Genomic DNA, 18,261 nt, shown 5'->3' on the forward strand with positions numbered 1-18,261 from the left:
GTCAATAACAGACACCAGGAGCAGCAGCTGAGACTCCAGAGACGGTGAGTAAACTGCTGCTGTTGGACATTAGTTCTCCAAAACCAGAAAACCCTTTTAATTAATTCTGCAGCCAGCAATAGACACAGCAGCACACCGGCTACAGAAGGCAAGCGGTGCTTAATTTTTAATGAAGCCCAATTACAAAATTAATTTTTTAGGGAAAGATACATGTATTTAAGGTATATCTAGTATGCATAATCAGCTGCGGTACAAAGTACAGGTCATGCATGTTTACCACTTAGTTTGGAGGTCTCACCTGTTCTACAGTTTGTCCTTTGGTCACATACTCATTCCCCACTTTCACTCGGGGATGCAGTAGCCCCTTCACCAAATCAGAGGAACTGATGCCCATCAAATAAGCAGCCTTATCTGTATCTAATATAAATGAAAAACACCCGCACATTGTTACCATATCATTATCAATCTGACCAAAGAGGTTGCTGCTTATTTCCAAAGTAAGTCATTGTCCAAATCACAGCCTGTCTAAAATTATTTCCAATTTTTATGTGAATCAAGCACATTTATGGCTCCTGATTTACATAACTATTATAAAATATGCGCCATATGATCACATACAAATTTAATCCTATCCATACATGGAAAAAATATTCAAAAAAAACATATAATTAAAAGTCTACCTTTCAGGTTACTTGTTTAGGATAATCATAAGATGTCATGTGGGCATACATGGGAATAAAATTATTTTTGCCCATTATATGTATTTTTGAGACCCAGGCATCTACCTCTACAGTATATATCAGCTTACATTCGTCTATATGTTCTATGGCAAGTTCAATAGTTTCTGACATGTACAGTATATTTGCCCACTGGCTCTCACATAGTCACTGGCATTAGAATTCAGGATAACGATATTAATATTTTAACCAATATAAAATGCTTCAATTTTAGCAACTATTACCGTATATAGTAACTATTATATATAATATAGTGTTACAGTATATAATAGTGACTACTATTAGTAATGACAGTAGTATGATCATTAGGTTGTGATCACAGTAAATAGAAATACTGGTGTATTTTATTTCTACATAATTTATAGACACATACACATTTACACATAATTGCATATTCAGTAGATAAAACTCAACATTGAACTATCTGCAGGAAATGCTATAAAGTAAAAAACAATGCTAGATAAAACCCTTTCCACTCTGGTGGTGCATACTAGCATGTGACTTCAAATCACCAGCCGATGGGCATCTGAGAAAAATGGTCCGATTATGCTAATCACACTCTGATTAGACTCTGATCAGAGTGGGATCCGTTTTTCTTGGATGTGGAGAATTAAAAAGAAAAAAAAAGTTTCTCCATCTTCTCCATTCAGTCATCCGAGGGCATGTTATCCGAGCCTATAGACATGAATTGGCGAGTGCCAACTGATTATTGCAGGCAAATCGTGTATGCTGCCAACGTTTTCCTCAAACCACTCAACAAATCGGATCATGCACTGCCTCATTGAATAACATTGGTGCAATGCAATGTTTTGATGGATCGATCTCAGGCCGAAACTACGGTCATCTGCACAAGTCCTAAGGCTAGGTTCACACACAAACAGTGCTCTCTGCTGAGCTCTGCATGGGGGTTTCCATTGGACTCCTGTTTTTTGGGGATTACAGTACTCAGCGGAGAGCACTGTATGTAAGTGAACTCTCTTTTAGCAGTCACTTGCCATTCATGTTGGTATCACGGCTGAAGTTAGTGGCTTGTTGCAGAAATCACATTGGTGTATGTGACATTATCCTTCCAGGAAAATAAAGACTGATGGGGAACAATGCAGCATCGGCCCTGCAGTCACAAGGAATTTCACGGTTGAGTAATGGTAGTGTACTTTATTTTATAACATTTTCTTACAGCCGGTTCTGTTTTTTATTGCTTGTCTTAAAATAGGCAATATATGGACGAAACGTCGTCATTTTGCCATGTTTGTAATTTAATAATGAAGATGTAATAAAGGAATTTTTCTTTTTGATACATCCGGTGCCTTGGAAAACCATTTCTGCCACAGTTTAATAATAGTAGTTTTCTGTATTTTATAACATTTTCTGCAGCAAATTCTCATTTCTTCCACTCTTGGCCAATCATTTTAACTAATTATAAGCAATCTGCCATGATATTTCTATAAATCAGAAAGATTTTTCTGTTGCATGTTTTCAACTCCTTTGTATCCTGTGTATACTGACAATCAACTTTTTGAGGCCACCCTTAAAAAATATATTTTTTACTGCTATTTTGTTTGTTTTTTCATTTCAGTGAGTACATATGTAGAGTTAAAGTGGCCCTCAGCGAATTCGATAGGGAATAACTTGCTCGTTTGGGAATAACACATTAACCATACCAGTGGTGTATACACTGAGATAATTAACCAAAATAGCAGTAAAAATAGTAATTTAGGGACTCTGGAAGACCAAGAGCAGGTTCTGCCGAGCCTTGTCATGAATGGTGCAGAGGTGCACATGCTCAGCCTCCGCTTCATTCATTGTCTACTGGAGAAAGTAAAGTACATCACTCTATTTCCTGCAGCCCAATAACAATGATTAGAAGGGATGTTAAGCATATGCACTTAAGACAGTTCTGAGGTCACAGCGGGTGGACCTCCAATGATCAGAAAATGAATCCTATGAATAGGGGACAACATTTTTGGGGGGGAATAAACCATTGATGTTCCTCTTTGTGGTGATCTTACTTTCAGTGCCATCAGCCTCTGCTTGTTCTTCCCTTTGTTTCTGTTTAAATTTCATATTTCCAAAATGCATTATGGCTCCTGTAAGTTTGTAGGCTCCATACTTCTCTTCCGCAATAAATCCCAATATATCAAACGCTTGCTGCGGAAATATACACACAAAGATCAGGCCGTATTTCAAGACTCATTTCGGATCACAAACCGATATTTTCTAACTCAACTTTTGTAAACTTGTAGAATTTGGATAGTCAATACTTACATCAGTTGCAACTAATTCTTCACAATCATCTAAGTTGTCCACTGTAACAACCCCTTGTGAGCTAAAGTGGAAATCGTAAGGGTTTGTGCTCACCAACAGCATATCTACAACAAATAAACAGTAAAAAGCTCTAGCATTAAAACACAAGTGAATAGAGCTCTCACCATTAGACATGTGGACCGATTCGTGGAGGATTGAGTTTGAGTCGAATTCTCTGAAATTCGCAGTTCCCCTCGAATTTCAATACTTTGCCATTGGATTTAAAAAAAAAGAAATCCCTGACCGCAACCTTACAACGCGCAATGACTGGGAATAGTGAAGAGGACGGAGATGCGGCACGTGAAGGCTGAAAGAAGCGATAAGCAGGGCAGCCGAAGAGGTGAATTATTTTTTTTTTATTTTTTACATCTTATATTTATTACACTCTGGGGTCTGGACAGACCCCAGATTATAATAAAGAACATTCAATTTTCAATTAATTTGAATCCCAAACGATCCGCTCATCAATTCTCACCATACGATAAAGTCTGTGGCAATTCCGCAACTAATCTACTGAACAACCCAAAAGTAACAAGTGGAATTTGCATTGATTTTGCAAACATTTTGCAAATCTGCCAGGTACAAAGTATTCCCATAAGATCAGATCAGTCTCAGTGCAAACAAATGTATTACTCTGCTATGAATGTAAAGCTAGTAAAATCTATTTGTGCACTCGTATTATGTATGATTTGCTAATTCTTTACAGCTAACACACCCTATAAGCAATCTCTCTTTTGTCATATGTTATGATTTAGCTATGGTCAGGCTCAGACTGGCCCACAGGAGAACAGGAGAATCCTCTGGTAGGCCGCCCCTGTGAAGGAGTGCTAATGAGTAGTACTATTACACTTGATTTACAATTTGCAGTAAAAAGGTATAAGCTAATCATTCATTAAACAAGCTAACCAAGTCAGTATTACATAGAAGCAAAAGTAAATTTGTGTACTAGAGTGTGTACTAGGGTCAGGTTATTTTTGCATGCAACTGAACAGTGGGCCCCAAGAATCAGTGTAACTGATTGGCCTTTGTCAACCCAGTCCGACACTGGCTATGGTGGTCTGTTATGCTGTTTTGTGGTTAGACATCGCATCTCACCTAGTAGCTCACTCATTTTCCCACTGGTTATCTGATAAAAGATGTGATAGCTTCGTTCTCCTGGCTGCTGAAAAATGACTCTGGATTTTTCCAGTAAATCTGAAAATATATAAAATTGTTAAATTGTAACAATTTATCTTGACATATGTATACTTATAAAATGCAGAAATCATATCAGATGCTTCTAAGCTGTTTGAGCATTATTTATGGATTCATATTTAGGCTATGTTCACATGCAGCATTTTTGCAGCCTTTTTTAATGCAAATTAAAAGCTGGATTTTACAGTAGCAGCAAAAGTTATGAAATTTCACAAATCTCATGCACATGCTTAATTTTTTCTCCTGACTGAATTTGAGAACTGCATTGTTTTTTTACATCTGTACCATGTAAATTTTTCTAGCATTTTTGGACTTTTTTCACCCATAGAAATTAATGAGAAAGTAAAAAAATGTTGCAAAGAAACGCAACTATCATTTTTGCAGCAGTTTTGATGAATAAAACTAATTTTATTAACCCTTTAACGCCTCGTGACAGCATGTTAGGGATGTTTGAGCTTCAGTGGGCTCAGAAGCAAAGCACCTCCCCCGGTGCTTGTCATGTGATCTCCTCTGTGACGTCCAACCTGTGTATGGGCATCATAGAAGATATTGATTTTACCATATAAAGCAATGCTGCGGTATTGCTGTATACAGTAAAAGTGATCAGACAATCGCAGATTCAAGTCCCCTAAGGGAACTAACAAAAAAAGTAAAATGTAAAGAAAAAAGTTTTTAAAAAATGAATAAAATAATAATAATAAAAAAAAAGATATATAAATAAATATATAAATAAATAAATAAATAAATAAATATATATATATATATATATATATATATATATATATATATATATATATATATATATATATTGCTCTTTAGCTCTTTATGATCCCAACTAGTCTCACCAAATACAAAAGATCTTTAATAAGCTACCTTATACAGGCTGCTAAGAATATCATTCCTCACCACTGGAAAAGTACTTCACCTACTCTGGAGCGGTGGTTCTGTGAAATAGCTCTTCTAAATAGGATGGAACATTTGATTGCCCAATCCCCCACTGACTGTGATAGATACTGTGAGACTTGGAGAGACTGGATTGAATTCCAGGAATCCGATGCCTACCGTCTTACATCAGACTGATGTCACCCCCCCTTTTCTCCGATGCGTTTCTTCTCTGTACGGATTATGCTCCGTGTCTGGCTGCACTATGTATGGTTTCCATTGGATTTTAGTAACTTCACAATTGTAATACTGATGGCCTAAAATGTTCCCTTCCTTCCTTTTTCTTCCTATAACTTGATGTTTTATTGAACGTTATACTTATATTCTATGATATATCAATGCTGATATTGTCCTGTTTCTTTTTTTTTGTATTTTTGTAATTGAAAATTATTTAACCTTTCAATAAAAATAGAATTTTGAAAAAATATATATACCGTATATATATATATATATATATATATATATATATATATATATATATAGTATATATAAAAATATATCAATTCGAATCACCCCCCCCTTTTTCCCCAATTAACAATAAAAATAGGTAAAGTAAATAAATACACATATTTGGTATCAACATGTTCAGAAAAATCTGATCTATGGAAATAAAATATTAATTAACCTGATCTATAAAACTTGTAAAGAGGAAAAAAATCGAAATGCTAGAATTGCAGGTTTTTAGTTGCCGTAACTCCACAAAAAAAATGCATAAAGAAGAGATTAAAACATTGTATTCACCACAAAATAGTATTATTAAAAACATCAGCTCATCATGCAAAAAATGAGCTTTCACACGATTCCATCGACCGAAAAATAAAAATGTTACGGAGTTTGGAAAATGGCAAATCAAGCAAATTTTTGTTTACTTTACGAATTTCTGAATTTTTATTCTCCACGTAAATAAAACAAAATATGCAAGTTTGGTATCGCCGTAATCGTACTAACCAGGAAAATCATATTTCCAGGTCATTGTTACTACAGAATGAACGCCGAGAAAGGAAAACCAAAAAACAGTTGTGGAATTGCATTTGTTTCCAATTTCCCTTCACTTTGAATTTTTTTCCCACTTTACAGTAAACCGTATGATCAAATGGATGGTCTCATTCAAAATTACAACTAGTCCCACAAATAATAAGCCCTGTCGCGATAACAGCAGGGAAATAAAAAAGTTACGAATCTTGGAAGAAAGATAGGGAAAAATAAAAGCCCAAAAATTGGGCAAGAAATGACAAGTTCTCTTTAAATAGTTTAGAAAAATTACATTTATTATGCCATAATGATAACATTACCTTGAAGAACACTTAAATCCTATATGCTTATATTTTCTTTTTTGATATTTAGTTTTCCAGGCATTATAATAAACATCATGGCACCGATTCATCATGGTGTTTGTGCCAGAAAACTGGCGTAAAAGAATTTGAAAAGTTGCAAAAATGTTCTGATATTTTGCGTTTTCACTTAAGTTATGTCAGTTTCGCCAAAATGGTGGGAGTTGGGCAGGAGTCGGGACGGGATGTGGCAATGCGTTTATTTTAGAATAATGCATTTTTTAGAATTTAGGAAAAGTGCGTTGTTTTAATGGAGGAGGGAGAATTTAGGTTTATATTATAAAAACAAGTAGCATGTGATATCATGGTACATTAGTGCACAGACTGACCCTCAAGGCATTTGTAAACTTACAAATTTCAATATCAGCAGAAGACAACTTGCCAGTTGTACCAAAGTGGATTCGGATGAATTTACCCTGAAAAAGAATTTAATTAAATGTTTGCGCTTTTTTTTATTAATAAGCAATAGAATGGTAATTTATTAAAAGTGTTTCTCCTGTTTGACTGTTCTAATTTTTTTCTCATCATCCCCCGTAATCTAATTTTATTTGACCATATAATCACCATATGACAGAAACTGTGTTCAGATATACAGGTGCATCTGACTAAATTAGAATATCATCAAAAAGTTAATTTATTTCAGTTCATCAATACAAAAAGTGAAACTCATATATTATATAGAGTCATTACAAACAGAGTCATCTATTTCAAGTGTTTATTTCTGTTGATGATTATGGCTTACAGCCAATGAAAACACAAAAGTCATTATCTCAGTAAATTAGAATACTTTATAACAACAGCTTGAAAAATGTTTTTAAAATCCGAAATGTTGGCCCACTGAGATGTATGTTCAGTAAATGCACTCAATACTTGGTCGGGGCTCCTTTTGCATCAATTACTGCATCAATGCAGCGTGGCATGGAGGCGATCAGCCTGTGGCACTGCTGAGGTGTTATGGAAGCCCAGGTTGCTTTGATAACAGCCTTCAGCTGGTCTGCATTGTTGGGTCTGGTGTCTCATCTTCCTCTTGACAATACCCCATAGATTCGCTATGGGGTTAAGGTCAGGCGAGTTTGCTGGCCAATCAAGCACAGTGATACTGTTGTTTTTAAACCAGGTATTGGTACTTTTGGCAGTGTGGACAGGTGCCAAGTCCTGCTGGAAAATTAAATTTCAATCTCCAAAAAGCTTGTCGGCAGAGGGAAGCATGAAGTGCTCTAAAATTTCCTGGTAGACGGCTGAGCTGACTTTGGTCTTGATAAAACACAGTGAACCTACACCAGCAGATGACATGGTTCCCCAAGCCATCACTGATTGTGGAAACTTCACACTAGACCTCAAGCAGCTTGGGTTGTGGCCTCTCCACTCTTCCTCCAGACTCTTGGACCTTGATTTCCAAATGAAATGCAAAATTTACTTTTATCTGTAAACAACACATTGGACCACTGAGCAACAGTCCAGGTCTTTTTCTCCTTGGCCCAGGTAAGACGCTTCTGGTGTTGTCTATTGGTCATGAGTGGCTTGACATAAGGAATGCAACACTTGTAGCCCATTTCCAAATGAAAATTGGAACTCTGGGAACTTGTGGAGTGTGTCAATGACTGCCTTCTGGACATCTGTCAAGTCAGCAGTCTTTCCCATGATTGTGGAGCCTACTGAAATAGATTATGGGACCTTTTTAAATGCTTAGGAAGCCTTTGCAGGTGTTTTTTGTTAATTATTTTGATTTACTGAGATAATGACTTTTGTGTTTTCATTGGCTGTAAGCCACAATCATCAACATTAACAGAAATAAACACTTGAAATAGATCACTCTGTTTGTAATGACTCTATATAATATATGAGTTTCAGTTTTTGTATTGAAGAACTGAAATAAATCAGCTTTTTGATGATATTCTAATTTAGTGAGATGCACCTGTAGGTCTTGAAATTCTCCATGTTATAAAATTGTTTCGACCAAGAATTGCTGTTAGATTGGAAGTAAATGGCATTAAGGGAACTGTGGGTAGAAGAGCAGATTTAAATTATCTAATACATTTGTGATGTCTAATACTTGAAAAAAACAATAACAAATAAATGTAAGACCTGAACAGTAAAATATTCTTCCTTTACAGTTACCTTTGGGGAGTTACGCACACGGGGAAAGAGTTACTGTTTGTCAATGCAAGCAGATTATGGAAATATACTTTGCTTGCTGCCACAGCCTGCATCCTGGTTGTTAGACTCTGGTAATATGGGTCCAATAAGTTCCAAACCTCATACTAAAAAAATCATAAAACAATAGGAGTGACCCTCCGTATTGTTGTGGATATATAGAAAATGGAGAATGTCTTATTTATTGACTGATGGAGTGACAGTGGGAAGAGGTTTAAGTTGAATTAAAGCACCACTCCAGATTTTTTTTTTATTTCAGCCCTGGAGTGGCGCTACTACTAATCTAAGTTTCCAGACCCTAGTATTATCCTTACCAGCCGCCGTCTTCAGCTCTTCCCAACGCCGCTTGGGTACCACGTCACCAGCTTGTGACTGCAACTTCTGACTGACTGGAAGTCAGAGGTAATGGTCATAATCTGTCAATGTAAGTCTATGAAAGCCTTGTTCTGGATCTCATAAACTTACATTGAGTTGTGACTTCCAGATCGCCCAGCAAACACTGGAGCCATCCGGAAGGTCACAACCTGCTTCAGACCGATTGCAGTGGCACTGATAACAGATGAAGACGGCAGCTGGAAAGTATGAGACTAGGGGCAGGGAACATAGATTAGTGGCACCACTCCAGCTGCAATAAAAAAAAAAACACTGGAGTGGTGCTTTAATGTAACCAATCTCATCACCTACGCTCTACACATCCATAGATTTGTGCCTGTTTTACACAAAAATAAGGTAGGAATCTGTCCTTTGGGTTTAACTGTTGTCAGTTTTGTGATTTCTCAGACACAAGTCCTTATGAAATTACCCCCATTTTATCTATGGTGTTCCAAAATGCTGGTTGTCTGTCAATCTCAGTTGTAGGTGGAAAAAAACAAGAATGAACCAGAATAACTAGAATAAAAAGATTATTATTTATTATTTTTATTATGAACCAGTCCCAGGGTTTGCATTGCATGCTTTGTGAGTAATTCAATTAAATTACACTGCTTGCAATACATACTGCCTAGATATAAAGTAGTATGTCTGAACAGACAGGTCGTCTTTAAAGCAATTAGAAATAACAATTATAATAGCAGTAATGTCATCGGCATATGCGATTTTGCAAATAGGTTTACAGTATATCTTTTAGAATTTCGATAAAGGTTTTAACAAAAAACAAAGGGAACTTACAAAACGAGAAGAGTTGTCATTTCTCAGAGTCTTGGCATTCCCAAAGGCTTCTAGGGCAGGGTTTGCCTGGATGATTTGATCTTCCAGTGTCCCCTATAAGACAATAACACACATAGAATTACTATCTATACATATTTATTGTGTTGAGTATATGGACAGGTATTTATTTTCTGTATAATTATCTTGAATATGTGAATGATAGAAATGTCATATTTGTTCAATGCAAACTTGTCTGTATCTGTAGTTGTAAAGTATGCCTTAGGCCAAAATCAAATACAGAAGTGGTAACGTGTTTCTATTATACTTCTCTTCTGATTGTTCCACTCCTGGTTTTGGCTTACAAATACTGAGGTAAAATGCTGACCAAATACTCAACGTGTGAACATGGCCTCATAAAGAGATACTGTCCAAGTTTGTGCCAGAATTCTACACTGTGTGCAGAATTATTAGGCTAATGAGTATTTTGATCACATGATACTTTTTATACATGTTGTCCTACTCCAAGCTGCATAGGCTTGAGAGCCAACTACAAGTAAATCTGGTGATGTGCATCTCTGTAATGAGGAGGGGTGTTGACTAATGACACCAACACCCTATATAAGGGGTGCTTAATTATTAGGCAACTTCCTTTCCTTTGGCAAAATGGATCAGAAGAGAGATTTGTCAGGCTCTGAAAAGTCCAAAATTGTGAGATGTCTTGCAGAGGGATGGAGCAGTCTTGAAATTTCAAAACTTTTGAAGCATGATCACCGAACAAATCAAGCGTTTCATGGCAAATAGCCAACAGGGTTGCAAGAAGCATGTTGGCCAAAAAAGGCGCAAAATAACTGCCCATGAATTGAGGAAAATCAAGCATGAAGCTGCCAAGAAGCCATTCGCCACCAGTTTTGCCATATTTCAGAGCTGCAACGTTACTGGAGTATCAAAAAGCACAAGGTGTGCGATACTCAGGGACATGGTCAAGGTAAGGAAGGCTGAAAAACGACCACCTTTGAACAAGAAACATAAGATAAAACGTCAAGAATGGGCCAAGAAATATCTTAAGACTGATTTTTCAAAGGTTTTATGGACTGATGAAATGAGAGTAATTCTTGATGAGCCAGATGGATGGGCCAGAGGCTGGATCAGTAAAGGGCAGAGAGCTCCACTCCGACTCAGACGACAGCAAGGTGGAGGTGGGTTACTGGTATGGGCTGGTATCATCAAAGATGAACTTGTGGGACCTTTTCGGGTTGAGGATGGAGTGAAGCTCAACTCCCAGACCTACTGCCAGTTTCTGGAAGACAACTTCTTCAAGCAGTGGTACAGGAAGAAGTTGGTATCGTTCAAGAAAAACATGATTTTCATGCAGGACAGTGCTCCATCACATGCACCCAACTACTCCACAGCGTGGCTGGCCAGTAAAGATCTAAAAGAAGAAAAAATAATGACATGGCCCCCTTGTTCACCTGATCTGAACCCCATAGAGAACCTGTGGTTCATCATAAAATATGAGATCTACAGGGAGGGAAAACAGTACACCTCTCCGAACAGTGTCTGGGAGGCTGTGATGACTGCTGCACGCAATGTTGATCGAAAACAGATCAAGCAACTGACAGAATCTATGGATGAAAGGCTGTTGAGTGTCATCATAAAGAAAGGTGGCTATATTGATCACTAATTTTTTTGGTTTTTGTTTTTGCATGTTAGAAATGTTTATTTCTAAATTTTGTGCACGGATATTGGTTTACCTGGTGAAAATAAACAAGTGAGATGGGATTATATTTGGTTTTTATTAAGTAGCCTAATAATTCTGCACAGTAACAGTTACCTGCACCAACAGATATCCTCCTAAGATAGCCAAATCTAAAAAAAAAACACTCCAACTTCCAAAAATATTAAGCTTGGATATTTATGAGTCTTTTGGGTTGATTGAGAACTTAGTTGTTGATCAATAATAAAAATAATCCTCTAAAATACAACTTGCCTAATAATTCTGCACACAGTGGAAATGGCACCTTTTTTTTTACATAAATCAAATTAAACAACAAATTTTTTACTGACTGGGGACAAAACAACATTTGTGTGTGCACTGCAAAGTACTTTACAAAAGGTGCTGTGGAATTGTGCACCAAACACATATTATTCAATCAATGCCAGATTTCATCAACTGGTTAAAAAGTAGCTCTAAAGTGTATGAGTGTGTATATGTAAAGCCTGTAATTTTCAGAAATCTATATCTGTCAGCATCAGTTAGTTTTCATGTGTATGTACAGTATATGTAAAGCTTGTAGTTTTCAGAAATCAAATCTGTTAATTTTTGAATTGAAGTTTTTCTACTTACCCCGGTCTTTGTTGCTGGTTGCTGTAATGAAAAGATTTAGTTTAGTTCAAATAATGTGTCTGATCATATGTCTGTAACACATGCACACTTGTATTCTGCATTATATCAAGTTAAAGTGGTTGTACTGGCATCTAATCATTTCCATAGGATAGGTTATCAGTATAAGATTGGTAGAGGTGTGACACGTGGTCCCCCCACTGATCTGCAGTTATTGGCTTCGGCAGCGGTAGGATATATGATGTGAACTCTGAATGTAGGTGAACAGCACAGCTTCAATCACACAGCTCCAAGTAGCAAACTGCAGATCAGCATCTAATCCAGCGGTTTCAAGAGAATAGGAGCTGATGTGCAGTTCTCGGCAGCGGCCGGTACACATTGAACGGAGTTGGACTGTTCAGCTCCTTTCAGTGTTTAAATCCTGCAATATCTGGACCTAGAATCAGCTAATCGATGGGGGTGCTGAATGTCAGATCCCCGTTCTAATATTGATGACCTACAGCATCTCTGGAGATACGTCATCAATACTAGGTGCCCAAACAACCCATATAAGCTCCAAATAGGCATAGGCAGGCCTATAATGGAGATAGCATTTGAATCATACCTATTCCTACAAATAGAAAAAACAGGCTACCATCAGTAACACACTACACCGCCAGGGACTCAGATCCTGCAGTGCCAGACGTGTCATTGCATGTCCGGGCCCGTCTGAAGTTTGCTAGAGAGCATTTGAATGATCCAGAAGAGTATTGGGAGAATGTCATATGGTCAGATGAAACCAAAGTAGAACTGTTTGGTAGAAACACAACTCGTGTTTGCAGGAGAAAGAATGCTGAGTTGCATCCAAAGAACACCATACTTACTGTGAAGCATGGGGGTGGCAACATCATGCTTTGGGGCTGTTTCTCTGCCTAGGGACCAGGACGACTGATCTGTGTACATGAAAGAATGAATGGGGCCATGTATCGTGAGATTTTGTGTGCAAACCTCCTTCCATCAGCAAGGGCATTGAAGATGAAATGTGGCTGGGTCTTTCAGCATGACAATGATCCCAAGCACACCGCCAGGGCAATGAAGGAGTGGCTTCGTAAGAAGCATTTCAAGGTCCTGGAGTGGCCTAGTCAGTCTCCAGATCTAAGCCCTATAGAAAACCTTTGGAGGGAGTTGAAAGTCTGTGTTTCCCAGCGACAGCCCCAAAACATCACTGCTCTAGAGGAAATCTGCATGGAGGAATGGGCCAACATACCAGCAACAGTGTGTGCCAACCTTGTAAAAAATTACAGAAAACTTTTGACCTCTGTCATTGCCAACAAAGGATATATAACAAAGTATTGAGATGAACTTTTGTAATTGACCAAATACTTATTTTCCGCCAAAATTTAAAAAAAAATTCTTTCCAAATCAGACAATGTGATTTTCAGGATTTGTTTTCTCATTTTGTCTCTCATAGTTGAAGTCTACCTATGATGTCAATTACAGGCCTCTCTCATCTTTTTAAGTGGAAGAACTTGCACAATTGGTGGCTGACTAAATACTTTTTCCTCCCACTGTATATAAAGGTTTTTTCTCTGTAAGAATCTGTGACAAAAACATTTGTGCCACATTCTATCTCATGTTATATTATGGAAGCATGAAATCACCATACTATGGTACATTGAGTAATACAAATCTGTAAGCACTAAGTGCCATATCACAGGGTCTGTGCACATCATTTTACTGGTTTTACTGTGTATTACTGTAGTGCTTTCTAATAAAAATTGATAAAATTATTAACCCCAGAGAAAATGTCCTTTTGATTTTTTTATTATTTTTTTTTAATAATATGACAATTCTACTTGATACATGAACATATATTAAAGGGAACCTGTCACGTCATTTCAAGCATCTAAATTGTCCTCAGTGCGTTGTTAGTGATGCAATGTGCATCACTAACACATTATTTTCATTAAAAATGGCGCTGTAATGATATATAAAAATCACTTTATACACTTATATAGTACCCGCTCTTTTAGTCATAGAGGTGTGATTCATTTTCTGTTCAGTCACGGGAGTCACCACCCACTCAATTTGATTGACTTCCCGGGTTGCGCCGACGCCAGTAGAATCCCGTGCTTCCACAGTGTGTAGCGTGGAGCCAGTCGCGTTTGCGCAGTGTTGAGCAGGGAGCCACGCTTGCGCAGTGTCAATCGGTAAGCCACGCATGCACAGTAACGTGGCTCCCCGCTCAACACTGCACAAGCACGGCCGGCTCCATGCTACACACTGTGCAAGTGCTGCTCCAAGCGCCACACTGCGCAAGCACGGGATTCTAGAAGTCAGTCAAATTGAGTGGGCAGCGATGCCCGTGACTGAACAGAAAATGAAGCACACCCCTATGACTAAACGAGCAGGAACTATATAAGAATATAAAGTGCTTTTTATACATTATTACGGCGCCGTTTTTAATGAAAATAACGTGTTAGTGATGCACATTGCATCACTAACAGCGCACTGGGGACAGTTTAGATGCTTGAAATGACGTGACAGGTTCCCTTTAAATACAAGGATGATAACCACACAGTGCAATAGCCAAAGAGCAAAACAGTAAAGACAGGGCTACATTTTGCAATATAAATCAACCACTTGAGGTATTCTATAAATTGATGATTAGCAGACATGAAATAACACTAGCTAAACCAACACTTACATTCTTTTTACCAGAAACGTCACCAATTGCAGCTACTGTGGCAAAGTACTGAATTACACGTTTCGTGTTGACAGTCTTGCCAGCGCCGGATTCTCCACTAAAATAGAGGTGAGAATAAAATGGTAATTACAATACCATAAATACAAGCAGAGAACGCAGAGTGCTATGATTATGTGGTAAGTATGGTGGGATTGTTTGCTTATACATCTACAATAGATTATTAACAATTAGTTAGATGGGTGATGATTAGATAGATGATAGATTGATAGAATTTAAGCAGCTCTATTGTATACAAAATGTGATTGTATATCTAAAAACAATCACCCAATTATCCAAAAATTACAATCCGAGAGGCAGCACTCCATCTTAATCTCCATCAAGGGAAAAAAAAAACCTTTTCTTTATTCCACCAGTAATATTAATGTGACATTTCATATTTTACATTGGTAAAATATATGTATGTATATCTACAGTACAGACCAAAAGTTTGGACACACCTTCTCATTTAAAGATTTTTCTGTATTTTCTTGACTTTGAAAATTGTACATTCACACTGAAGGCATCAAAACTATGAATTAACACATGTGGAATTATATACTTAACAAAAAGGTGTGAAACAACTGAATATATGTCTTATATTCTAGGTTCTTCAAAGTAGCCACCTTTTGCTTTGATGACTGCTTTGCACACTCTTGGCATTCTCTTGATGAGCTTCAAGAGGTAGTCACCGGAAATGGTTTTCACTTCACAGGTGTGCCCTGTCAAGTTTAATAAGTGGGATTTCTTGCCTTATAAATGGGGTTGGGGCCATCAGTTGTGTTGTGGTGGATACACAGCTGATAGTCCTACTGAATAGACTGTTAGAATTTGTATTATGGCAAGAAAAAAGCAGCTAAGTAAAGGAAAACGAGTGGCCATCATTACTTTAAGAAATGAAGGTCAGTCAGTCCGAAAAATTGGGAAAACTTTGAAAGTGTCCCCAAGTGCAGTTGCAAAAACCATCAAGCGCTACAAAGAAACTGGCTCACATGAGGAACGCCCCAGGAAAGGAAGACCAAGAGTCACCTCTGCTTCTGAGGATAAGTTTATCTGAGTCACCAGCCTCAGAAATCGCAGGTTAACAGCAGCTCAGATTAGAGACCAGGTCAATGCCACACAGAGTTCTAGCAGCAGACACATCTCTTCAACAACTGTTAAGAGGAGACTTTGTGCAGCAGGCCTTCATGGTAAAATAGCTGCTAGGAAACCACTGCTAAGGACAAGCAACAAGCAGAAGAGACTTGTTTGGGCTAAAGAACACAAGGAATGGACATTAGACCAGTGGAAATCTGTGCTTTGGTCTGATGAGTCCAAATTTGAGATCTTTGGCTCCAACCACCGTGTCTTTGTGCGACGCAGAAAAGGTGAACGGATGGACTCTACATGCCTGGTTCCCACCGTGAAGCATGGAGGAGGAGGTGTGATGGTGTGGGGGTGCTTTGCTGGTGACACTGTTGGGGATTTATTCAAAATTGAAGGCATACTGAACCAGCATGGCTACCACAGCATCTTGCAGCGGCATGCTATTCCATCCGGTTTGTGTTTAGTTGGACCATCATTTATTTTTCAACAGGACAATGACCCCAAACACACCTCCAGGCTGTGTAAGGGCTATTTGACCAAGAAGGTGAGTGATGGGGTGCTACACCAGATGACCTGGCCTCCACAGTCACCAGACCTGAACCCAATCGAGATGGTTTGGGGTGAGCTGGACCGCAGAGTGAAGGCAAAAGGGCCAACAAGTGCTAAGCATCTCTGGGAACTCCTTCAAGATTGTTGGAAGACCATTTCCGGTGATTACCTCTTGAAGCTCATTAAGAGAATGCCAAGAGTGTGCAAAGCAGTCATCAAAGCAAAAGGTGGCTACTTTGAAGAACCTAGAATATAAGACATATTTTCAGTTGTTTCACACTTTTTTGTTAAGTATATAATTCCACATGTGTTAATTCATAGTTTTGATGCCTTCAGTGTGAATGTACAATTTTCATAGTCATGAAAATACAGAAAAATCTTTAAATGAGATGGTGTGTCCAAACTTTTGGTCTGTACTGTATATATATATATATATATATATATATATATATGTATATATATATATATATATATATATATATATATAAAAAAAAACAAAAGATGAAGCAGCACAAGCAAAGACAAAATGCAGGGGATGACTACTCTCATCTTGAATCTGGAGGCCTTGCTTATACTGTGTAGGATGAGAGGCGTATTCTGGGTGATTTACAAAGAGAAGCTGCATTTTTGACTATACCCTCCATTTCAGAAACAAAATGCAAGACTCACATCTTTACAATTACATCTACTCACTCTTGCTGAATACTCTAAGGCTCGTAACATTCCCTGAGGCATGAGGTCTTACGTTCAACCTAACCTACGATCATTTTAAAAGATCCTGATTTTTGTGCAAAGTTTGCTGCTATTTCTAACAAGTATGTATTGGACACTTTATTGCTGAATATAGAATTTTTGCAAAAGGAAATCCAGGGACTGACATGTCCTCCGAATGACATGGAGTCCCATCTCAAAAGGTTTTTTGTGCATTTAAATGGACTGCATTTAAGAAATCCATAGATGCAAGTAATATGAAACTTTGTTCAGATCTGGAATCGTGACATGGAGAACTATATTTCTGGAACTATCTACACCTGGCAGAAAGTGGACACTCTTTTTGGACCTATCCATAATGCTCAAAGGAGAAAGAGACTTAACTCTTAATGTTCCTAAATGTAACTTCCAGGATTCTGGCCTCAATGTAGATTTTAAACTCAGTACTATTTCATAATTTGTTTCGTGGGGGTGATGCGAAGTCTGTCTTGCCCTGTTTTTTACCTTGGTGTGCCCTTTTCCCACAGTGGAACTGTGTGTAATATTTTAATATATTATTTTTAACATATTTTCTCAGATACTCCTTTTACTCACTATATATGATTCACCCTGGGAACCTTGAGGTTCATACTGGGATGCCCACTTTCCCTATAAGGGATTATATTGTTCGTTTTTAGTAATGATGCATATTTTTACTGATTGGCTGGGTTTCATCTCACTGAGGAGACCATTGATTAATAAATCTTTATATAAGTATACATTGCTACTCTGAATAATTTTATATATGTGGTTTGTTTTGGGTATAACACCAATGCCTCTAGGGTATGGTTTTACCGATAAGTCCAGAGTGGCCAGGGGGGAGCTCCTGTCCATGAATATGGATATTGGTTTTCCTCCTTATTGCCCATGAAGCACTGTGGGGCTTACGCTCACTGGGTTACACAATGATGATTCCCTGGTCTTGGTTTTATCCTCCCTTTTCTGAGACTGTAAGGTTGTTTATTGTCCATTTACCACTAGCTTTTATGCTAAGATGTCGCCGCC

The 18,261-nt window shown here is 37.8% G+C and overlaps 1 protein-coding gene across 1 annotated transcript in view; it reads right to left on the minus strand.

Moving 5' to 3' along the window:
• Positions 1-18,261, minus strand: part of MYH15 (myosin heavy chain 15) — a 109,774-nt gene that overhangs the window by 70,341 nt on the left and 21,172 nt on the right. The window contains exons 6-13 of the mRNA XM_073669088.1: positions 14,836-14,932; positions 12,153-12,173; positions 9,830-9,922; positions 6,861-6,924; positions 4,137-4,235; positions 3,003-3,106; positions 2,747-2,885; positions 299-417 (exon numbers count right to left, since the gene is read on the minus strand). Coding sequence (XP_073525189.1) covers positions 299-417; positions 2,747-2,885; positions 3,003-3,106; positions 4,137-4,235; positions 6,861-6,924; positions 9,830-9,922; positions 12,153-12,173; positions 14,836-14,932 — 736 coding nt within the window. The remainder of the gene's footprint in view (positions 1-298; positions 418-2,746; positions 2,886-3,002; positions 3,107-4,136; positions 4,236-6,860; positions 6,925-9,829; positions 9,923-12,152; positions 12,174-14,835; positions 14,933-18,261) is intronic.

The sequence above is a fragment of the Phyllobates terribilis genome, unplaced genomic scaffold, assembly GCF_046119375.1.
Source record: "Phyllobates terribilis strain yellow unplaced genomic scaffold, ASM4611937v1 Scaffold_2__4_contigs__length_985480577, whole genome shotgun sequence".
NCBI classification, from domain to species: domain Eukaryota; kingdom Metazoa; phylum Chordata; class Amphibia; order Anura; family Dendrobatidae; genus Phyllobates; species Phyllobates terribilis.